Source organism: Mya arenaria, chromosome 17 (genome assembly GCF_026914265.1).
Source record: "Mya arenaria isolate MELC-2E11 chromosome 17, ASM2691426v1".
NCBI lineage: Eukaryota > Metazoa > Mollusca > Bivalvia > Myida > Myidae > Mya > Mya arenaria.
The window spans coordinates 37,644,514-37,670,150 of record NC_069138.1 but is presented as its reverse complement, the minus strand read 5'-3'; the positions used below and the strand labels follow the sequence as shown (position 1 = coordinate 37,670,150).

Below are 25,637 nucleotides of genomic sequence, written 5' to 3'. Positions count from 1 at the left end.
CAAGCTCTAAAAAAATACGTTTAACTATTCTGCTCTATTTTTTCAACTTACAATAATCAATTATTTCATGTCAACAAGTAGTTAAATTGTCCATATCCCTTTCTATCTTGTCACGCATTGCTCTGTATTGTTATTTTGTAGTAACGTCTCCAGCACTTCAGTCTAACATTGTATAAATAAACGAAGTGAAACTGTTTTAATCTCGATTACTTTTAAGTAAATTTCTGCTATATCTGACTCCTCTTTATGATTTTTTTAAAAATTTCGTCCTCCACTTTACAGAGTTCGTGATAATCTATTTCAATTTGTACAAGTGTTCGAAATTTTCAAAATACGAATTACTCTTAAAAATTCACAAAAATATTAGACGAACCTGTTTTGCTTAAAGTAAAAAAAAAATTCAAGATTCTATCTTTACACTATTACAAGGAACCACGCTCTGCTTTTTCCTGTTCTTGGGGCCTAGTATAATGTCGTATAGGGCGTTAAAACTACTAGACTTATTGAAAAAGTTTTGTGTTGTAATCACATGCCCACAACGTTATCCCCGGATGCCAGGCCGCTTATTGGCTTTGAACAGAGCTGAAAACTGAGCGACCTATTTAGTCACACATAGAACCAGGACATCATGTCGTACAGATCAGAATACAGAACCGAATACTGGAATTTAAATGGTAGAACTGCTAACCTTGTATGTCACCAAACCACGTTGATATTGACCGGTTGTTTGCGAATTGAGTTTCCGGCATATCCATGTTTCGTCAATGTATGATCAATTTCTTTACGGGATGGGGGGCTTAAGGGATTTTTAAGACTTCCAAATCGGAGCAAAGTCCCTGTAGAAATAAAAAGGGTGAGTCTTGACCGTGAGGAATCCGCTTATTCAAGCCGCTCACATGCCCGGATTCGGGATAGTGTGGCATAGGACTTGGATACACCCGGTAGATTTTCGTCTACAATGACGGATTTCACTGCGACTCTTCTAGATAGAGCCTATACCTTTGAGGAGGTGGGGTAAACAACGAGAACGTTGATCGACGTGGTAGTGAAAGCTTATATGGGGATCGGGCTCTACTGACGTCACGCCTTATACAGAAGAGTACATCATTTAGTTCACTGTCAACGAAGGTGTAAAGAATAATTAACCTTATTCGGGTTCCCGCAGTCATTTGATCATGAACACATCAAATGGGAGTACAAGAGAGTTAAATTTAAATATTGGCATGAAGACCGTTCATCATTTTAGGTTGTACATGTTCCGACCTGTGTCGGATATGCAGGCCTTTAATGGTATCTTGGATAGGATTCTTGGGCGGGGGCCAGGTTAGTTGTGTTCATAGTATCCTGTGGCCTTATCCTCGATCCGAGATCAGTCATTTCCCTGTTATGTGTGTAACCGGGTGGTTTCATCTCATTTAAGAGAGTTCACATCCTGAAATCCCCTCAGTATTTGGCATGGCCCGCCGTTCAGGAGGTAAGGGAATGGGTAGGGCAACTAGGTGAGATTGCACCCTTTTCCGGTCTGGTTTCGGGAAGTAGAAAGACTGCTTCTGGCTGCCCGCGCGATATTTTGACGCCCTGTATTTCCCGCTTTTTCGGGAGCGGTCGGCCATCCGGGATCTGGGTTCCGTTATATAGGAGATCGCCCATTCCAAAGGAGGCGTGTTAACGGTTGGCCGGGCCTTGGACAGTTTTCTTAAACGCTTAATAATAACTCTTAAATAAGATAATTTGATAAAAATACCTATCTTTTTACATCCAATAAGCGACAATATGTATCGCATTGCACTTAATCCTAATTCACTTGTGTGTTTAGTTATTTAAGGGCAAAAACATTGTTATCAAACAAATGAATGATGAATCATGTTAAAAGATTATAAAGTTGTATAAATTGCTTACGTGGATGAACAATATACACATGTATGTTATAAAGTTTATAGTATATCAAATATCACCGTCCTTTTGTGCTATCCTACCGAGCAAATTCCACAATGATTATTTAAAAGTTTACTTAATGATAACAAGTTATTTCGTTGAACAAGTTTTGTAAGATAAGATAAGTTTGTTTCAAATAATTGGGCATATGGTATGTTAACACATTGTACTAGAACATAATTATTGTCGTTAGGGAGAGACTTCTAAGTGCTTAGAGAAAGAAAGTAAAATTGTGGAGGCGATACAAGCTTATACCTGCTAAATTATTCTAGCACACCGGATAGGCATTTCCGGTGACGTCAGCCGTTCTGGAAAATCCCATCTGGCTCCCCCCCTCATGCCAGATGAGTCACGCGCTGTAATACTTTTCATTTATTTTATCATATACTTTAAGTAACCATAATTATGATATTTCAATAGATGAGTTTCATAAACATTAACTTTGCAAAAATATATCTTCACAACAAAACGAAATAACCCTTCAAAGACTTGATATCGAAGAAACTTATTGACGTTGACACTGAATAAAAATTACTGCGCGTCATGACGTCAGTAAACATTATCGCACGCGCTTTTTGGTGAAATGTACAAAAATGTGCTTTTTATGCAGTTTCTTCACAAAAAAATAATTAAGGTATGCTAGAAATATTTATCTATCATGTGTATCCGTTCCGGAAAAATCCGGCAAGCCTCGTTACCAGGCAACGCAGGTGCCCTCGGGTCGTATTTTTCTATCCGGAACGGGAACACGTGACCTATATCATTAATACCAACAGTTTGAATAAACAAGAGCTGTCACAGAACTGATCTGAAACCTGACGTATGTCCTCCATCGGTTTTTGTCTCATTGATAGCCATAAGTCTGTATATTAGATTAAAAATCAATGAAAGCCAGTGATATATTTTGCTAACAAAAAAATCAGATCCGAGAATTTTATATTTAAGTTCAAAAATTGATGTTTTATAGCTTTTTCCTAAACCGTTCGGTTTAAGCCATAAAACATTAATTTTCTTTTGAAATTTGAAAATCTGCGATCTGATTTTTTGTCAGCAGTCTTATATCATTAGTTTGCAGATATTTACGCAAAAATTTGCTTTCCAAGACAAAAATAAATTAAAAAGTTGTCAAACGGTAAATCTGTGAGAGTGCAGCTTTAAATGGGCGAAGTTCCTGATCAAAATTGTAAAGTTTAAAATATATTCTTTCAATTTGAGGACATTTAAATACAAAGAACGTAAAATATCTAACATCTTCCCCCTGCTTCCAAATTTTATTTGTTGATACCAGAAAATAACTCTAACAACATAATCAAACGCTTTTGAAAAGTCAACAACCGCAGCATACAATTTCTTATTGCTTTCAAGTAAACGTGTTATTATAGTATGTAGTGCAAATACATTATCAATAGTTCCCAAGTTTTTTTACAAACCTTTCTTACTTCCTCAACAATAAAAGGAGCTTTAATTCTTGAAACAGGGTTTTTAATTCACCATCTAAATACATTTCATTAAAATGAATTCGGTTGATAAAACACAGATTCAGTGTCATTTATGGACATAAAATACTCGACAAAATCATTTGAAAATACGAACCATCAAGATCATTGCCAATATATTTCTTAATCAAAGGACTTCATATTATGCTGTCCATAATATTTGTAAACGATTGAAGATTAGCATCAAAATCGTTATTACATCTAGTAATATTATATCATTACATAACTTCGCAAATTAATCAGCACTACATTCTTCACAAAAAGACTGGTATCACTATCCCACTTATATCTAAATGGTACACTGTACAGTAATTATCATCATTAAGTGCCTTACAATGTTGCACAACAACTTTTATTCTAAAACTGACCTTACAATGATCTGATATGATATTTGGTTCTTCAATTTCAAATGCTGATATATATTCAGTCCGATCTGTTTTATATAAAACATAAATGCATGTAGAATTATTAAACAGAAACTAAATCACACCTTCGATTTAAAAAAACTCAAACCAGTTTTACAGAGATAATTTTTAGTCGGTTGTATTTTCGAACTGCTTTGTATGATAAATGAAATCAAATGATGGATAATGTCCACAATTTCGACATAGTCTCTTTAATACAAAGCCCGTAGGCTAGAGAAATTTAGGGAAAGTGTGAGAGTTTTTTTAATATAATAAAGATTCTGGCAACGCTCACTCAATATGCATTTATGATTGTGTTTGTTTTCTATATGTTATATGTATGAACTATGATGCCTTATTTATTGTAGCAAGATGCATTTTATGTTTAGGCTATGCAAACATAGTCATAACATATTCATGCCATAGGAATAGGATTTATATAAAATAAACATTCAATGTTTAAAATGGTTTTTGATTATAAAATTCTTTTGAACGATCTGTTACAACTAATGTTACTATAATGGATGAATATCATCGGGCGACAATAGCACTGCCACCGCAACAAACGTCACCGCCATCAGCCCCAACAAGACCACAACACTCATGTCGACAACAGCACTGCCACCGCAACAAACGTCACCGCCATCAGCCCCAACAAGACCACAACACTCATGTCGACAACAGCACTGCCACCGCAACAAACGTCACCGCCATCAGCCCCAACAAGACCACAACACTCATGTCGACAATAGCACTGCCACCGCAACAAACGTCACCGCCATCAGCCCCAACAAGACCACAACACTCATGTCGACAACAGCACTGCCACCGCAACAAACGTCACCGCCATCAGCCCCAACAAGACCACAACACTCATGTCGACAACAGCACTGCCACCGCAACAAACGTCACCGCCATCAGCCCCAACAAGACCACAACACTCATGTCGACAACAGCACTGCCACCGCAACAAACGTCACCGCCATCAGCCCCAACAAGACCACAACACTCATGTCGACAACAGCACTGCCACCGCAACAAACGTCACCGCCATCAGCCCCAACAAGACCACAACACTCATGTCGACAACAGCACTGCCACCGCAACAAACGTCACCGCCATCAGCCCCAACAAGACCACAACACTCATGTCGACAACAGCACTGCCACCGCAACAAACGTCACCGCCATCAGCCCCAACAAGACCACAACACTCATGTCGACAACAGCACTGCCACCGAAACAAACGCCACCGCCATCAGCCCCAACAAGACCACAACACTCATGTCGACAACAGCACTGCCACCGCAACAAACGTCACCGCCATCAGCCCCAACAAGACCACAACACTCATGTCGACAACAGCACTGCCACCGCAACAAACGTCACCGCCATCAGCCCCAACAAGACCACAACACTCATGTCGACAACAGCACTGCCACCGAAACAAACGTCACCGCCATCAGCCCCAACAAGACCACAACACTCATGTCGACAACAGCACTGCCACCGAAACAAACGTCACCGCCATCAGCCCCAACAAGACAACAACACTCATGTCGACAACAGCACTGCCACATCAACAAACGTCACCGCCATCAGCCCCAACAAGACCACAACACTCATGTCGACAACAGCACTGCCACCGCAACAAATGTCACCGCCATCAGCCCCAACAAGACCACAACACTCATGTCGACAACAGCACTGCCACCGAAACAAACGTCACCGCCATCAGCCCCAACAAGACCACAACACTCATGTCGACAACAGCACTGCCACCGCAACAAACGTCACCGCCATCAGCCCCAACAAGACCACAACACTCATGTCGACAACAGCACTGCCACCGCAACAAACGTCACCGCCATCAGCCCCAACAAGACCACAACACTCATGTCGACAACAGCACTGCCACCGAAACAAACGTCACCGCCATCAGCCCCAACAAGACCACAACACTCATGTCGACAACAGCACTGCCACCGAAACAAACGTCACCGCCATCAGCCCCAACAAGACCACAACACTCATGTCGACAACAGCACTGCCACCGCAACAAACGTCACCGCCATCAGCCCCAACAAGACCACAACACTCATGTCGACAACAGCACTGCCACCGCAACAAACGTCACCGCCATCAGCCCCAACAAGACCACAACACTCATGTCGACAACAGCACTGCCACCGCAACAAACGTCACCGCCATCAGCCCCAACAAGACCACAACACTCATGTCGACAACAGCACTGCCACCGCAACAAACGTCACCGCCATCAGCCCCAACAAGACCACAACACTCATGTCGACAACAGCACTGCCACCGCAACAAACGTCACCGCCATCAGCCCCAACAAGACCACAACACTCATGTCGACAACAGCACTGCCACCGCAACAAACGTCACCGCCATCAGCCCCAACAAGACCACAACACTCATGTCGACAACAGCACTGCCACCGCAACAAACGTCACCGCCATCAGCCCCAACAAGACCACAACACTCATGTCGACAACAGCACTGCCACCGCAACAAACGTCACCGCCATCAGCCCCAACAAGACCACAACACTCATGTCGACAACAGCACTGCCACCGCAACAAACGTCACCGCCATCAGCCCCAACAAGACCACAACACTCATGTCGACAACAGCACTGCCACCGCAACAAACGTCACCGCCATCAGCCCCAACAAGACCACAACACTCATGTCGACAACAGCACTGCCACCGCAACAAACGTCACCGCCATCAGCCCCAACAAGACCACAACACTCATGTCGACAACAGCACTGCCACCGCAACAAACGTCACCGCCATCAGCCCCAACAAGACCACAACACTCATGTCGACAACAGCACTGCCACCGCAACAAACGTCACCGCCATCAGCCCCAACAAGACCACAACACTCATGTCGACAACAGCACTGCCACCGCAACAAACGTCACCGCCATCAGCCCCAACAAGACCACAACACTCATGTCGACAACAGCACTGCCACCGCAACAAACGTCACCGCCATCAGCCCCAACAAGACCACAACACTCATGTCGACAACAGCACTGCCACCGCAACAAACGTCACCGCCATCAGCCCCAACAAGACCACAACACTCATGTCGACAACAGCACTGCCACCGCAACAAACGTCACCGCCATCAGCCCCAACAAGACCACAACACTCATGTCGACAACAGCACTGCCACCGCAACAAACGTCACCGCCATCAGCCCCAACAAGACCACAACACTCATGTCGACAACAGCACTGCCACCGCAACAAACGTCACCGCCATCAGCCCCAACAAGACCACAACACTCATGTCGACAACAGCACTGCCACCGCAACAAACGTCACCGCCATCAGCCCCAACAAGACCACAACACTCATGTCGACAACAGCACTGCCACCGCAACAAACGTCACCGCCATCAGCCCCAACAAGACCACAACACTCATGTCGACAATAGCACTGCCACCGTCACAAGCCCAACCACTATATAAAGGGGGTTAGAAGTAAACTATGGTATCGATATATTCCTTTATAGTTTTGTATTATTTTAAGATGAAAAAAGCAGAAATTCTGTTTAGCGTCTAAGGTAAATGAATATCCGGGGCTTGGCTGTCGAAAAAACAAACATTCGTTTTTCATGTTTATCAGAAAATAGCAACGGGTTTTACTTCTAAAATGATTTTCTGAAGATGTCTTTCTGCACATTTAGTTTCTTAAATGTGATTTTAAGTACTAGTTGCATGTTAGCGAAAAAACTATTTAGCGGATCATCGCCTAGCTCAGTGCTGCAGTGGTCTAACTGCAGTTATTGTCGAAAGATTTTCCAGAAATCTTTTAGAAACAAAGTTGTTCTCCGAAAAGTATTTTACAGTAATTGAGAGATTTATAAAACAGAAAATGATTAAAAAAACAAAAACATATTGTTCTAAGTTCAAAATCTTGTTTCTATGGAATGAATATCAATACTTTTGAAGATATTGAAAACGTTCAAATATTTGAGATAAAACACTAGTCAGTCTTATAAAACCGCTCATTTTGTCACTGTTATACATTGAAATAATTAATAAAAATAATGCAGGAACTATTTTCTTCTTATATCTTAACTTTGCGGTGTCCCCTTCGTTATACAATGAATTGTATCTTACCCTATCAATAAACATTCATACTGAGTTTTTATCAAAAGCAATAATTACATTGTTTACAATAAGTGTGTTATGTTAATATGTGGGGCTTTTTTTGTATGGAATATGTAGTTAAGTTTGTATGCCCCCACTAATGGGACATTATGCAAGTATTATGCGAACTAGTGTCATTCAAAACTCCATTTTTAACTACTTGACCTAAAGTCTTGAATCCATAGGGGAATGTTGTTGAGATGATTGTACATCAGGGTTTCGTTTGCAGCTGCACATTACAAGTAAGGGGAGACTTGTGGCTTTTTAATTACCAAAATATGGCATTTTCGAACTTTTGTCATTCTGAACTCCCAAACTATATGACCTAGAGTCATGCAACCTTAGGGTAATGTTGTAGGGGTTAATAAGTTGTGCAAATGGGGTTTTGTTTGCAGTTCACATAGTAAGTTTGATTAACTCCATTTTTTCATAACCTTAACGCCATTCAAGTCTTTCTTTGTCAGAAGCATGTTTTCATTGTGATAGGAAAGACCCCGAAAATACCATATAAATGGTATGCATGTCTCAAATTAAGCAAACATCTTTATCTATACTTCTATAACCAGAAGGCGACGAGATATTGGGTAGAGAAAGAGGTGTGTTTCTGAATTCATTCTCCTTAGTTTCAGAGAATAAGATTTTGCAGTTTTGTCAAATTTAAGTGCAAATAAAGCTACTGGACTAGATCGTATTCTGGCACGCTTTGTTAGAGATGGAGCATCTGTGAATGTCCATTCACTCATATTGTCAACTTGTCTTTGATTCAAGGCGACGTTTCTGATAATCTAAATATCGCTATAGTTATCCCCTCTTTATAAGGGAATAAAACCAGTGTTGGTAAATACCGCCCGGTTTCTATTTTAAGTATGTTATCAAAAGTTTTTGAAAAGGTAGTATTTGAAAAAAAGTAGAATCTTATTTTAAAGAAAAAGAACCTTTTTATAAATTCCAGTCAGGTTTTAGAAGTGGGTTTTCAACTGATTCATGTTTGATCCACCGAACTGATTTTATCAGATTGGAAATGGACAAGGGTATTTTGATAGACCTGGTTCTCTTAGATCGTGTGTTAAAAACAAACTTTTGCTGTATGCAGATGAATCTAGCATAATTGTATCTGGTAAGAATAAGACTGATATTGAGAAGGTTTTAACTGATTATTTAAATAGTGTGAGTCAATGGCTAGTAGGTAATAAGTGGTAACTGCATTTAGGAAAGACCGAGTAAATTTTGTTTGGATCCAAGTGTAAACTAAAATCCACCTCTTCTGCCAAATACCTTGGATCAGAGTTTGTCTTTTAATGAAATGGCACATTCAGTTATTTAGAAGGCCAATTCCAGGTTAAAGTTCTTGTACCGTAAACATTATTATTTGACTCTACATACGAAGAAACTTCTTGTTATGTCCTTATTCAATGTCATAATGATTGTGCTTGCTCCATATGGTATCATCGATGGTCTTACTCGGGTCTTAAAAAATAAACTACAAACTGCACAAAATAAGATAATTAGATTTGTACTCAATCTTGACAGCAATCTGACATTGGAACACGTCAATTTCAGTCTCTTAACTGGTTACCAGTGGATACGAGAGTTGATCAGATTATTCTGTGCCATATTTTTAAGGTAAAAAAAATGGTTTGGCTCCATGTTTTATGGGAGAACATTTTACATCCCAAGACAAAATTCACTCCTATAGAACAAGACTTAGAGAAAAGGGTGCCTATGCTCTTCCAAGGGTTAAAGTTTTGGATCAAAGTCATTCTGTTACTTAGGTTGTTGTCTTTGGAACAAATTGCTTGCAAGTATAACCCAAATTGTTCATTTAGGAAATTTTAAGGTTGCTGTTGACGTCACATGCTTGATAATTTATTATCATTTTTAAAGATTGTGTGTATGTATGTCAATTTTTTATTAAAAAATAAAAATAATATTTTACAAGTAAATTGATGGAAAATTTAAAATTGTGGTTTTGTTTAAAGAACATTTCCGTAAGTGCATAATTTTGTATTTAATCTTATTATGTAACTCTTATGATATATTTTTTTTTAAATTTATTAATTGTGCATCAATTGAACTGTGATATTTTTCTTAACTTAAATTATTTTAATATAAGTTAAAAATGCCTCTCTATTTCATGCCACCAAAATTAAGGACCTCATTGGAAATAAGGGTTCTCCGTGACCCTTTTTTGAGTTATCCTTGCTGGTGTGCAGGGCATGGAACATTCATATTTGCGTTTTTTATATTTTTATATTTATTGTCCATGTTATGCACTCATTGCCGAAATAAATATATCTACATGTACCTATCGATTATTGCGCAAGATGTTATTTTTTTAATTTATATCAAATTGAATATGCTTTAGATTTACTACAAGATTGTGTAATACATGTGTTTATATATATTTGTGTCAATCTGACAACTTGTGCTATTTCTTCTTTTTTTACACTAGGACAATATTTAGAACCATACTCTCAGATCTACGACGTTCATCTATTTTACTTATTCATTATGTTGTCTGCTACTTTCGAAACCGGACCGCCACAAACCTGTTGCCTGCACCAACTTCCGGCTAGTTTGCATGCTGAGAACGTATTTTTTTCTTTCTGCGTTATTTAATCAGTTTTAACAATAATTGTACATCAGATATATACACAAGTAGCTGAACTACTATTTTATGAGTTTTCCTGTTATTTTTCTGCAACGTGGTGAGACATTTTAGCATTTCAATTTTTATTTAACAACTTTCGGATGTATTTTTCGGATTTATCATACCTCATTACCTGGTCCCTGGTTCTTCAAATCATTGCTTTATTTGCTCAATAATAGCTTAAGAGTTCAGTCATTCACGTTGTATTGAAGGAACTGGTGTCAAGTCATAAGCGTCTAGTCCAATATTTATATTTTGAAAACAAAGCAGATATTACAATAAAAATGTTTTATTGCATTTAGTTCATTTTGCTTTAAAATAACTTAATTAGTGACATACCTGTCAAGTCTCATGGTTTTGCCGTGAGTCTCACGATTTGGGAAATGAAATCACGATCTCACGCTGACTTTAGAATTTAATTTCTCATGCATTTCAATTATAACAAAAGTCACGAAAATAAATATAGTTTTATGATTAAATCGGTAAAAATCATTTGTATATGCATTGCGTCTGACCTAATGTTAGCCACCAGATCCAGTGTTAGTTTACAATATATATACCAACACATAACAGTTGTTACCCGGTCTCTATGTAAACATCATGTCGTCTGCTAGTTCTAGTAGCTCGCCTCTTAAAAAAGCCTCAAAACTTGAAAAAATATGGTTAATAACAGAATTAAAACATGGTAGAAGTTATGTTGTTTGTAGTTATAGTTAACACTTAAATATTGAACTAATGCTGAGGAACTATTTTTCACACAAAAACCAACAGAGTATTTTTGCACTAGTCAATTGTAACCACGGCCCCCCAGGTCCGGGGGTATACCGGGGATAGCCGGGGAAATGGGCCGTGTTTTTAACCTTCAGGTGGCCCCGCAGTGCCCTGTGAATGCGGTGGTTTTGTCTTCGCGCAAAATATAGCGGGGAATGGGCCTTACATATGGTCCCTGGGGTGCAGGGGCATTTGGCAGGGATTTTATCATCAATTTATCTCCGCAGGGCGGGGATTTTACCTGGGGTTGGCTGAACCGAAAGTCAAAGTCCCCGCGATATCCCGGACCTGGTGGGGCCGTGGTTACAATTGACTGGTGCATTAGTACAAGTAGTTAGACAGGTTTAATGACATTTAATTAAGCTATATGAAGCAATAAGACTATCTTTCCATTAAGCTTTTCTGACCACTAAATAGGGTTTGTTTTTTGTGTTATTTGGTCAACAAATAAAAAATTTCCTTTACATCACAGCATTGCTGTAGGTGAATTATTGTGAATTTATTCAACAAAATTTTAAAAAAATCATACAAATTATTAAAATTTTGGTAAAAGAATTGATTAAAAATGCTGTAGAAATCACACCAGAACCCACCACAGACGATCTAGGGATGAATTTTTTCAGGGCCTCTCACTGGGAAAAAAGGCTTATTGACTCAGTAAGACTGGGAGTTCCAATTTTGCCTAGAAAAGTCCAAGAATGCTTTAAAAATAGTCAGAAAAAACAATGATGTTATAAAGTTTGTGTCTTTATAAATAAAGCAACTCTTTCGTTCAAAAACAACTTGTTGATACAGTTTAACTTTTTGAATGAATAATTTTAAATATACATGTACGTAAATGGGCATTTTTATTTTCCCTACCCGAAATGTTTTCTGTCAAATCAGTCAGACAAAAAACAACAAAAAACTGGAATTGACTTTGCTCATTCAATTTATTTTACAAATCCTTTTTTTGTATTTTTAGCACACATTGACATCGAAACATACAGAAAGCAACACAACCAACAAAATGTCGGAACAATTTGATGTTGAGAGTTTTAGAAACCCCAATGAGAGCACTACAGAATGGAAATTGCGGCGTCAGTTCCTGTTGGCTCATAATGACAAGCTTGAACCTGACAGACTCGTTTGCCTTGCCAACTGCTATGTGAATGTGGAGATCTATGGATGCACGTAAGATAATATTCTGTATCTATGATACTTACTTTTAGAAAAATGATTATACATTTATAAAATGTACTAAGCCGTAGTAACAAATGTCTAGAATAAATGTGCTGTCAAGCTGACTCAGTAATTTATAATTGGGGATATTATTTTTATCATAATGACATTTTTTCGTTTTTCTGTCATGAATTATTTTAAAAACAATATTAACAATGGCCTGTGCCCACTGACACTGAATTTCAGCGTGAATCCCTCATGTACAATCAAAGTCATTGGTCAGGATTTAGAAATTTTTTGTCTGTTTATATCAACTTTCTGCTATTATAACGACATGAATCTTCAAAATGCACTTGGCAGTCATTAAATTAACAACTTATATCAAGTAATCGCCTTAAAATTAAGCCTTCATATTTAAGCTCACCTGAGCTCAAGGTGCTCAAAGTGAGCTATTGTGATATTTGGTATGCAACCTCATGCAGTGGTTGAATGATTGTTCAAATTATACCTCTGGGATGAAGAATGGTCCCACCCAAGGGGTCCAAGGTTTTCTATTTACTTATATATAGTAAGATCTTTGAAAATCTTCTGCGCTGATACTTCAAGGCCAAGACCCTTGATTTCATGTAGTGGTCGTCAAATGTGTCAAGGCCTGCTATATGTGAAATTCAGAATTTGAAAAGCCCTGTTAAGTAGTTAACCAGTGGGACTTTGCTAAATTGGTCAACTGTTAAAATTAATTTTCTTTTACAGGTATCCTGATGAGACAATGGCTGAACTGAGGGAGCTTGTTGGTCAGCTTTAAATATTTGTACTGGTACGTGAAGAAGAAGTTTTCTTGATAAACTCACTAAACTTTTTCACCACTGCATAACAGTCGAGCATTGTTTGAATTTTTTTATATTAAATGTTTTGATTCTACTTCAATCATAAGAATGTTTGAGTTCAACTCAGTCTCAATTGTTTTACACATAGTTACGTTGATGATGAACATGGCAGAAAACAACATTTTGTTCTCATAATAAAAAAATGAAATAATATTTCAGAATTTAAGGAAGACAAAAACAAAATTCTTTTCTTTTACAGTATACATGAGATTGAAATAGTGTACAAACATGCATTTGAGTAAATACTTTCAGCAAAGTTGAGGCAGATAATCAATTGATTCATGATAGAATGGCCATAAATGCTAAAAAAATGATTATTTGATCAGAATTTTACCTAAGACTATTTCACAAACAATTTACTTGATCAATTAATTTATAGACCGATAACCCCAAAAACTTAAGATGAGTAACAATGCAATGAATATATATATATAATATTTCTTTATAACAACCCGAAGGAATAAAAGTTTTATTGTTATTTCTCCATGAAATATAATTGTGTGCTCTTTATTTCAGATAAACCAACCAAAATGAATTACTATGAACAGTTTTATGATGATCTTGAATTTGAAGAAGACCCTAATTACCGTGGCAACCGACACTGGGGTGACCCCTATTATGATGAACCTTATTATGATGAAATGGACAGACATTATGGGAGTCCTCGAAATAGAGGCAGACGAAGGAGTCAGCATTATCCTGGTGACCCCTATGAAAGGGGTCCAAGAATGGGTCAATTGGTTGATGACCCTCAAGCTTTGCAAGAAATGGGGCCACAGTTTCAAGGCGTGGAGCCTGGGCCAAGTGAACAATGTCATAATAGGGGTCAGTTTGGTGAAAGGGATTTTCATGAGTGGAATGTAGAACATGATAATCAGAGAGGTCAGAGGGGAAGAGGTCCTGGAAGGGGAAATAATAATCAGTTTGAAAAGGGTCAGGGTATAAATAGGGGTGGGAGGGGAGGAAATATGGCCAGATGTTCTAGAGGAAAGGGTCTAGCTAGGGGAAGAGGGCATAAAACGAGTGGGATTTTTGGTTTGAATTTTGTTAAAGAAGGTGAAAGTTTAAGTGGCAGCAATAGTGGCATGAATAAAGCAACAGAAAATATAAATCTAGACAAACACAAAGGGAATGATGTAAAACAAGAAAGTGGTGGTAGCAGTGACACTATTAGATTTGATTACAAGGCATATCAGAATCAACAAACTGATACGGAAAAAGAGGTTGAACAAGCTCTAAAGGCTTATCGAGTTCAGCTTGGCCATGGTTATGGATATGGTGCACGGTCCGACCTTATTGATGGAACCCCAGAAGCTACATGGGTTAATTTGGAAGAACCTGAGATGGTTCCAATGGCAGAGCAATGTGAGATTCTGGTTGCAAAATCCGAACCTTGCAAAGATACCAAAAAAGCAGCCATAATAGAGCCTCCTAAAAATGCTGTGAAAACAGCTATTGTTAAGACTGGTTTCAACTTTGTGAAAGCTAAGGCAGAATTTAAAAGTACTGACGTTGCATTTCATGAGACAGTTGAAGTTAAGCCTAAGCCTAACATGTTAAGTGTTAATATGGGGAATAAAAGAGTTGGCTTAGGTTTTGGTGTAAGTACTAGTTCCCTTTCTAATCCCTCGACTAATATTTCGGAACAGTTTCATGCCGGCATGAAAGGAGGAAGGAATGCAGTTTTTGATTCCAAGTTTGCTAGGCTACAACAAGCAGTAAAATTGAAATATCAGCCAAACAATAATGGCATAGAAACATTACATATGGCAATACAGAAGGTGAAAATTGACTTCACTGATGATATCAGACCTCATGGTAGAACAGCCAGTGGTCAGACTCTGTTTATGTGTAAACTTGAAATAGCGGGAGTAAATATTGCACAAGGTCAGGCTACTCAGAAGAAGGCTGCAAAACATGAAGCTTACAAAAATGCTGTGGAACTCTTCTTGAAAGACAATTTAACTGTGAAGGAAAATTCTAAGGGTGTGTTTGAACTTAAAGAGAAAGGCACTGATTCAGTATTTAAAATTCCGGCTGGTCCACATTTGATTCCGCCAACTCCTATAATGCAGGCTCATCAAATCCAGTCTAAACATAATACACAGTCGATTGCAGGTAACCAATCTACATTTGTAAAATCAAATCAGAAGCCTGGAGCAACAAACAACAAACCTGGTATCTCTCAAGCTCATAGTCAGGTGGACAAAACTGCATCTTTTGCTTCATCGAATCCTGTAAAGCCTAAGATAGTCTTTCACAAAGCCAATCATCCAATGTCTGATAAATCTCTGCAGTTTAAGAAGCCTGGTACACCTGTTAGTCAAACTGTTCAACATGCAGAAGCCTTGGCTGACCAGTTGCTTAACATAGCTAGAGAAAGCGACAATGATGCTGAAAAACAAAAACAAGACAAGAGTAGGTCAATTGCAAAGGAAATAGATAAAGGTAAGATTGTAATTGCAACTGCAAACAGAATTGGTGCTAGTAATGTTAACAAAAACACAAGTGTTCAAGTAAGAAGTCCTGAAATCAATGTAGAATTGGCAAACACGCAATTTAAAAGTGAAGATGACATTTCAGATATTCAACAGGAATCTGTTAAACCAAGTTTCCCTGTTCAAAAGGTTATAGTTAACAAAGGTGATGCAGCAAAACCCACTGTTGTAAAACCACATACTGGGCCTATTCCTTCTTTCATGCCTAGACAGACATTTGTGAAACCAAATGATGGTCAGAAACCAGAGGAGGAAAATCAAACTGAAGAAAATTCTGTCATTGATAAAGATAAAGTTGCACCATCATGTGAATCAACTGCAGAATCTTCTGGAAAGAAGAAATTTCCAATGCAATCATTTGTTAAGTCGAGCAATGAAAGTAATATATTAGACAATACTGCCAGATCAGAAGACCACAAATGTAAGCAGGGCATAGATGCCTCTGTAGGTAAAGGGTCTGATAGAACAGAGACACTAATTAAGAGACAAACATTTGTGAAAGGAAGTGAAGAAGGTCATTGCACACTCCCCACTGTCTCATTTAAGCCTTACCTTTTGAACCCACCCCCAAAATATAATACTGGGGGTCGTCTCCAAAGTATTGTTTCTGTTGTAAGTCAAGGGAACAAGAATGTAACCAGAAAACGACCAATTGACTCCCCTTTGACCTCTGGTCCTAAACTTAAGACTAGAAAAGTAGGAAACAGTTTTATGCATGAGTTGGATGATTTATCTCAGTTCATTATAATAGATTCAGGATTGACCAATGATCTCTCAATTTTACACAACAGTGCTAATTTTAACAAGGTTGTGTTAAAAGTTGAGTATGAGCCAACATCAAATGGATCTAATTGCAGCTTTATAGTGTCTGGTCATGCTGTTGCGACTGCCCATGGTGTCACTAAGGAAGAGGCTAAGAACAATGCAGCAAAAGCTACGTTGGATGAACTAAAAGAAATGTGTTATACAATTAAAGTGAAACAAAGTGTGGACTCGGATGCTGGAGGTCTAACAAAGGAACAACTGATGAGTGATATAGAGCAAGGTACAGAAATGTTGCCAGATAGCAATGTGGGTAATATGTTGCTCAGAAAGATGGGTTGGGTTGGGGGAGGGGTAGGTAAAAAAGGTCAAGGTCGAGCGGAGCCTGTGAAGGCGGAAATGGTCATTGGAAGACAGGGACTTGGGCTGAAAGCTTCAAGAGGTATTGGGAAGGAATTCAACAGAAAAGTGTCAACAATGCTGGAAGATTATTTAAAAAATGATGAACAAAAGGATTTACACTTTTCATCAGAATTGTCTAAAGAGGAACGAGCAACAATTCACCAGATTGGTCAAAAGATGGGCCTTAAAACGAACAGCAAAGGGAAAGGGGACAATAGGTATTTGATAGTGAGTAGGAAAAGATCAGCTCATGAGTTACTGGAACATGTGATTGGTAGTGGTGGGTCAACTAGCAAATATGAAGTTATTCCTCCAGGGAATGGGGACAATGACTTCAGGAGGAGGGAAGATATTGTTTATGGACATGGAAAACAGTAGATTTTAATAATGTTTTGTGACTTTATTTCCGAGAGTGTAGCTCTAGATGTTGTAATCATGAAACAGAAAACATGACTCAAATGGATTCCTTTATCAATGTTTGTAATCATAACCATGAACATTGATATTTGAATGTGAAGTTAATAAACAAGTCATTTTGTTGATATAACATTATACTTTAATTTTTGTAATTTTTCAGTTTTGTCTACTGTTGTATATATTTTGAAACATTACCCATCTCGTTATTGAAGAATGAATAATAGTAACATGAATTGTAAGAATGGATCATAATAACATGAATTGTTATTATATATTAAACCAGTCCGGGAACTTTTTGATTGCACCTCGTATAGTTTACTTTGTATTGTAAATGTATATGATTATTATCTTAGTGACCTTTTGCTTTAGTCATGTTAAGTGTCGTTACAAGATTGATTCTATGAAAATATAAAATACTACATTATAAATTTTGAATGATTTGTAACTTAATGAATAATCCATTTTTTAAATGTTGAATCCAATTATTTTTAACATCAGAGCTGTTATATTAATATTTCAATTTATCATTATGTTACTGGTAGTTCATATTTCTACCTAACAAAGAGACACAGAGGAAGCTATTATTTTTACAAATTTTTATAAAGTTCACTATCTTTCTAAAAAATGACCTTTAACATAGGTCAATTTTAAAAAGGCCTGCTGATGACCCAACAAAACTTAATCCTGACATGTTCTAGCATCTTTACACATAAACCTGATTTAAAAAAATATAGCGGTAATCTTCAAAGCAACTTAACAATAAGGCAATCCAATCCGCTTATAAGACGACCTCCAAACCTTGCCCATAAAATCTGGTACTTTTTGTTTCAACTTGTTTATAAGATCATGATGGGGTCAATTTTTAAGCAAATCTAAGGAAAAAAAATCTTATTTTTATTAGGCAATTTTTTTCTTGAAAAGAACTATACATTATATTGTAAAGCACATCTATACAATCATTATAAGCATCACTAGTCTTGTTAAAAGCCCAAACCACTTCATTTTTAACTTTCATGATAAAAGAAAAAAATTCAAACTAGTTTGATAAAAAATATTTCTCAAGGTTTAGGGTCAGGGCTAAAGAATAGATTAGGTTGGGAATCGGGGGCAAACAGTTATTTTTCTTTCGCCTTACGGTACTGGATATGTATTTTTTTGCTCCATGTATGATAACGTTTCAAATATAATATGAAACAATGAATGTGTGTATACATGTCTGTAAACAGTGCTTAATGTAGTTTGTGTTTATAGATTTACAGTTATTCCAAAAACAAAGTTGTTATGAAATTGCAGAACCAACAGCAATAATAACTTTTTTCAGTTTCTCAGTCAAGTTTGTCATTGATAAAGTCAAATTTTGTTAAAAAATTATTCACAAGAAATATATATAGCTTTGTAGTGAAATAGAAATGAAAAAAATTGTATAACATAATCTTTTAATAAGAGTTTTTCAAAAATTTATCAAATCATTAAAAATATGTCAAGTCTGTTGCTCTAATAAAATACAGGCATATACTTCAAATGTCAAATTATAAGGATTGTTTAAGCAACTTTGTATCCTTGAAAAACTTCTTTTTGATCTGAAACTTCATTTATATCTACAAACATATTGGCAGTGAAGGTATCATTTTCTGTAGATTTGAGTGATAGTAAACCATTGACTTTTTTATTTCGAAATGCTTTTCCATGATTACCATTTCATTTTCCTGTCTTATTCTTGTGATGTAGACAATACTTAAATACACTTGAAGTGTTATTTAGAATGAGCCTATAACTTCTTTTGACTTCATATCATTATTTTTTCTCATTATGAATTGATTTGTCTGGAAACTATTGATCAATACTATAAATTGACTTGTGTATATACTTAAGAAACAATATAAGCAAGTTGTTTTGAAATAAATTTGTTGGTGCAGTATGTTTGTCCTCATTTTTGTTGATATGAAAAACATTGAAAGAAATTGATTTTAAAATCCATCTAGCTGGGTTAAATGGTCAACTTTAGGCTAAATACAATTATGATCGCCCATGGAATTGTCCAGACTATGGGAAGAAAACGATCTATTAATTAAAAGTTGATGTGGTTCGCAACTTCTGTTTACCTGTGTGCAAATACATGTACCTGTAGGTCATCTTTTTGCAGAGACAGCAGTGTGTCGTCCGCAATACCCGTCTGTAGGGCAGACACATTACAGGGTCACGACCTTCACACTCTGGTGTCGCATTCAAAAACTGATATTTAATCTTTACAGTTACAAGTTTGAAAACATGTTATCAATAATAAATGCATTAGAAATTAACATTACCATCCATCATTCATTCAAGGTTAATTGAATTCTGTTTTGTAGTTTTCACTGTTGGCTTTGGATAAACATTTTTTTTAAATAAAATCAAAGAAAAGTTCTCAGGGAGATCAGTTTGCTAGAAAATGCCCATTAGTTAGCCTGCCAATTGTCCACAATTGCACATTGTTATTTTTAGATGAGCTACATCCAAATTCTTGCAGAACTAATGCTTCTTACACACTTGAAGAAGTACAAGGGGTGATAACTTTTGCATGAAAGTGCTGAGCGCTGTTTACAGCTGCACATTACCATCGTTAAATATTTAACAATTAATTCCTTCGAATAGTTTTAGAGTAATGACATGGACAATGTGTAAAATAGAACAAGGGGAGCTCACTTTGCAACAAAGTGTCCCTGAATTGTAATTATCGTACTGCCAGGGGATATAATTTGCTAGAAAAAAAAGTCCAAGAGTAAAATTTCAAGCCCTGTGCAACTCCACATTGCTTTTGATCAATGTTCAATTACTATTATCCGATCTATGCTGTGAATAAAACTACCAGGTAGTAAAAGGGTAATCAAAATTCAATGGGAGATAACTTTGGAACCATGGTTCGAAGAGCAACTGTTCTTATGTTGTGCCAAACTTCACATTTCCATCTATTAATATCCACATGTTTAACATTAATCTGTTTTGGTTTAATGCTCTGGACAAATGTCGCTGTTCGAAACATGCTTAAGTTTCAATCATTTCCTTAGTTTCCGAGTTCTGCTCCGAACAAAGTTTGAAGTGAACTAATAATAATGACAGAATATTACATCTCCTGTCAAAAGGGGGAGACATAATAATAATGATACAAACAGTATGTCTCCTTGGATTCCTTGGCACCAATGCTCATTATGTCGAATCTGTTTGTGGCACGCATACATGTAGGTCACATTGGTGGCCAGTGGTAAAAATTCCTTAGTTTTTGCTTTCCTAACTGGCACTGGATCCTAAATTGGTTGCCATTTCTGTACTAATGTTCACCATTGTCCTGACCAGACAGTGCCATGTGTTCCAGCCAGATCTGTAAGAAATGCTGCACTACAAGTCAATAATCAGCTCATCTAGACTGACTTCGTGACAAGTAGACCAGGGTTATAGGTCAAGGTCAGACTTAATGGTCAGAATTACTTGGATTTACTTTGCTCAGACTGCAAGTTCTTCATGATCACACACTCACATGATGTGTCAAGAGCAAGATGTGCTCTGTAGTTTGTATGTCGAGGGTATATTAAGGAGAGCTGTACTATTTATGTACGTCAAGGTCACATTGTGGGTCAATGTTAATCAAACGGTTGTTTTGTAGTTTATCTCGACTGTAACTTGGTTATAATAAGATTTATGTATTGCTAGGAACACATTTTCAATGAGACATCACAGATATTCAAGATGATCATATATAACGGGTGTGTCACGTGCAAGGCCTAGGTCAAGGTCACACTTTGAGTCAATGGTCACAATAACTTGTTTTCTACCTTTCAGCAGGATAATCATAGCAAACACAGGTTCATTTGGGATTTTTATTTTACAATAACAAGAAGTAAGGGTGACAATGGCTTAAATAAAACATGGTGCAATTTCGGTAAGTTCTGATACAGAAGCATTACTATGGTGATTAGATAGACCATGCCGAATTGCTTCCATCTATGGCGCAATCTGGTTATAAGGTTTTGAGCTTTCAAAACTGAACAAGCAACAGTTCTCAAAAACCAAAATATGTCAAAGAAATATATTAAACTTTATATGATAGTATAATACAGTATAAAATTTACAGTATTTGTATGTGCATGATAAAAAAACATACTAAAGAATTACTGTTGGTATTTAAGAACCTGCAAGTGCATAGTTGTGTCCGAGTTCCACGGTCCCGAATAGCTTTTCTGAGAGTATGTTTTGCCGTATAATTCTCAAAGAAGTTTTAATAAGAATAATATGCATATTTCTTTTGGACATTTTTTTCGTTCATGGAAGGGTAGTTTTGAATTTGAAAATCTGACACTAAACCTAGAAACAATTTGGTATGGCCTAACAAAACAAAATTTTCAGTTTGAGCATACAAGAACACATCTCACATGAGGACAAGTCTAAAAGCTGTAAGGGAATAATACATAAAAGCCAGTCTCTTTGAATACCTGAAGTATCAACTAACTTCTGGAAACTTGATACAAACAAAGACAAATCCTTTGTCCCTCTGAAATTTGTTTTCCGAACAATTGATATCTGTTCTATTGTGAGTTAACTTAAATAACTGTATTGAAACTAAGGAACTGATTCTGAGACAAATCTAAAAAATACGTCCAAACTTTCAATCTGTGAGAGTGCAGCTTAATAGCATAATTGATATCCTATAACTTAATGTCACAATTCCTGGTTTTCTCAGAGACTGGCTTATACTTTTTGGAGGTTAAATAATAAATCAGAGAATGCTTATGAAGTTATTTTTTCTGTCAGTAATTTGAATATTCTCATGACTTTCTGTTTCTTATAATGAAAGTGTAAAAAAGAGGACAATTCAAACTATGTAAAAAATGTGTGGTATTGCTAAGTCAAAGTATGTACATTCATTTATCAGATGAACTCCTGGGATTTCGATAACATTTATCTCTACATCATACAACTTTGCAAACACAGACTGCAATTTATCACAAGTTCTATTCAAACCTACATGTTGGGTATGGAAAAACTACTCATCGGTGAGCCTAAAACATAATTTTTTAAATAAATTTTGGCAAAATAAAAAGATGGGAGTGGAAATCAAAATCAAAACAAAAATTATGTTTACTCTAAAAACAGCATAATAAGGGTGATATATAAAGAACAATATAATAAAAATGAACAAGTGCTCAACAAAAGTAACTTGATTCTCCCCTGTAAGTCTAATTTTAAAGCAAGTACTCCAGCAGGAGGAACCCAATTTTGGCTTTTACAAGTATCAAAACACAGCAATCATTCAGACTGACAATTCTTTATATTACCATTTTGTTGTAAAATTGGAATGGCCACTTGAATGTTTTTTTACTTTCTTGCATTTTCTGTAAAAATGTGTGCGGTAAAGACCACTTACATAACGATTTAGTGTGGCTTAGGTATAGTTTGTCAAAACCCAGGGTGTATACATCATACAGTTCCTTGCTATACAAACTCATAAAAATTACATATACATACACATGTATAAGGTTGCTTTGCATGTCACTTTATTATCCTTGTAATGTATTTACTTACTCAAGGGGAGTATCATGGATTTCTCAAATAAAAATGCAAATAAATGTGCGTTTTCAACATGAAACAGATGTGAAATAAATCTTGAAACAAGAAAATAAATGAAACCCTGATCTACCTTCATCAGGTAACGTATGTATTATCAATGTAACGGTCAACACATACAATAAATTGTAGAAAATTCTAGAATCCATGAAGCGGTTATGTACCCAAGACTAACAGTGCAAACAGCGATCATGTACCAAAGACAGTGCAAACAGCTGTTTCATACCTGTGGGATAATCTCAAAGTGCGGCCCTTCTTGAGACCACAAGCAGATTTAATAGGCTTAGACCCCTGGTGTAATATTTTTCTAAGCTTCAGCCTGTTCAAAATGCAAATGTCCAGCAAAAAATAATTACAAATGCGCAAAAGTCGGAAAACTTTCAATCCTGATTTCTGAATTTTATCATCCCTGTATTGTCAAATATCTTTCCGATGTACGTAACCTCTCCTAGGATTCGTGATAATAGCACTCTCGGGTTCAAAACTGCATTACCAAGCATTAATGAACACAAATACTACAGTCTGTTCAGAGTTATTTGGTGTGTACACATATTAATCTGACTAGCAGCAAATAAGAAGAAATCTGGAATGACAACATTACAAAAGTACTTATGACTCGTATCATATCACGATATTATTATGCATGAACATACCCCAATCATTCCCCAAATCTTGGAAGAACTGTAGTATGTTTGATATAGTTAAACATCAACAACACACACATTAGTGTCACTACACTTCACAGGATGAGAATGTATCGTACTACAATGCAGCTATACTATTACACACTGTTTTTCATGTATTCTTAAATACTCTTTTAATCTGACACTCATATTTATAAAAGTTGTTCCTATATTCTTAAATCCAGTTCAACTAGGCAATTATACTTAAACACACACAATAAATCGGTCCACAGGATGCTGTGCACATACATTTTTTGTCTTATTTTGACATGAAACAAATTTTGACATAAAACAAATATCCATTGTAGTATTTCTTTATACATCATCAACAACAAAAGAACAATATAATAATAATTTCTAAGAAGGAAACCAAATTATTCAAAATTAAAGCAAGAATTAAAAAGGAACAAAATTTGTAAGTATATGTCTACAAATTGGAAGTTCAATTTGTTTTACATGAACAATCTTATCTTCAAAATCATAAGTCAATATCGCTGTTTCATAATACACAAGATATATATCTCACAATGGTTCATCTTCTTGCATGGTAAATGTTACAACATAAATATCTTCATTTCAATTACCGGTACATGAAGTAACATAGCTTTACAATGAAATATTGATTTACATCAGGGTACATGTACGTGACATGTACATTAACGTCTCAATCATTAAACCATTTTCTCACATATTGACAAGAATTCCTGTTCTTGAATAAGTATAAATATTTCTGTTCTTGAATAAGTAACAATATTTCACAAGGTATCTTTAGCAACTGTTTTCCTTGTCAGTTATGAAGACTTCCATTTCCTGATTATCATAAGTAAGTCTAGCTGTTTCTGTATCCATATCATCCTCTATCCTTTCACTATCCTCTTTCTGCAAACATGCCTGTGTCTCCTCAACCTCAGTTGACCTTTCTCCAAGGTCACTACTCCCTCCGTCAAGGTCTTTCACTCTCTCAACAGACTCATTGCTTAACTCTCCTTTTCCACTTTGCCTAGTATCACCTGACCTACTACTGGTATCCCCTCTTTCGGTGTTGGCATTTTCTGACCTATTCGCATGAGCGCTCATTGCTTGTTCGGCTAAAGTTTTGCTATGTGCGGCAACAGGAGGGGGCGTAACTTGTTTTATGATAAGTTCGGGGCCCCCACCGTAGATATTGTAGAGAAACTCCCACATTTCACCTGACAATTGACCATGGTCTGAATTGTGCCGAACAACAAGTTGGCCATTTTTCACAACGCTGATCCGCTTGTTGTCGATACTGTCTGGGGGTTCTGTAAATAACAATTTTATAGTTATTGATGCCGCTTTCATGAACAAGAGGCCCATGAGGGCCTGTGCTCTACTGGCTTGTCTAATTTCATCACTTTCCATATTTATAAAGACCATAAGAAATTTGTAAGCAATAATTCTGACAATTTCAATCCAGTCATGTATTGGCAAATCTTGCTGATTTAAGACAGGAGCAAAGCTGTCATGGACATCTAACTAATGTCTAAGTTTGGAGAAGATTCTTTGATAAATGAAGCCACTCTTGTGTCTCAAATCTGAAGCGCCAAATTCTAGTCATGCTTGCATTTTTATTGCACCTAGGCAGCTTTGGAAAAAAAAACCTGGAGATCTAATAGATATCTAACTACTGTATAATTGGTAAACATCAAACATCAGATTTAAATGGAGGATCTAATTTGTTCCCAAGCTCAATTAATGCAATTTTGACTTTTTCAAGGGCCTTAATCCAGTCATGTATGGACAGATATGGCCAGATATGGCCAGT

At 36.8% G+C, this 25,637-nt stretch overlaps 3 protein-coding genes across 5 annotated transcripts in view; 2 read left to right on the top strand and 1 right to left on the bottom strand.

Moving 5' to 3' along the window:
- The first annotated feature begins 4,355 nt into the window (after positions 1-4,355).
- On the top strand, positions 4,356-7,307 carry LOC128223454 (zonadhesin-like). Its single transcript, XM_052932735.1, has one exon. It carries the CDS (start codon positions 4,356-4,358, stop codon positions 7,305-7,307), a length of 2,952 nt encoding a protein of 983 aa, XP_052788695.1.
- Positions 7,308-12,547: 5,240 nt separating this feature from the next.
- LOC128224345 (uncharacterized) lies at positions 12,548-19,491 on the top strand. Of its 2 annotated transcripts, XR_008259469.1 has the most exons (4): positions 12,548-12,619; positions 13,361-13,424; positions 14,011-18,636; positions 18,667-19,491. XR_008259469.1 is itself a non-coding variant. In XM_052934162.1 (3 exons), the coding sequence occupies exon 3, from the start codon at positions 14,025-14,027 to the stop codon at positions 17,532-17,534; it is 3,510 nt and encodes a 1,169-aa protein (XP_052790122.1). In that variant the 5' UTR covers positions 12,548-12,619; positions 13,361-13,424; positions 14,011-14,024; the 3' UTR covers positions 17,535-19,491. The 2 variants fall into 2 exon arrangements, 1 of the variants encoding a protein (XP_052790122.1); XM_052934162.1 differs by having other exon boundaries at positions 14,011-19,491.
- Positions 19,492-21,410: 1,919 nt separating this feature from the next.
- The window catches only part of LOC128223951 (ubiquitin carboxyl-terminal hydrolase 20-like), a 30,487-nt gene continuing 26,260 nt past the window's right edge, over positions 21,411-25,637 (bottom strand). For both annotated transcript variants that reach the window (XM_052933470.1, XM_052933471.1), the window contains one exon: positions 21,411-25,134. In XM_052933470.1, coding sequence (XP_052789430.1) covers positions 24,620-25,134 — 515 coding nt within the window. In that variant the 3' untranslated portion in view covers positions 21,411-24,619. The remainder of the gene's footprint in view (positions 25,135-25,637) is intronic.

Bases quoted from the DNA above. Each gene is read 5' to 3' on its own strand.
- LOC128223454 (XM_052932735.1), top strand. From the start codon at position 4,356: ATGGATGAATATCATCGGGCGACAATAGCACTGCCACCGCAACAAACG.
- LOC128224345 (XM_052934162.1), top strand. From the start codon at position 14,025: ATGAATTACTATGAACAGTTTTATGATGATCTTGAATTTGAAGAAGAC.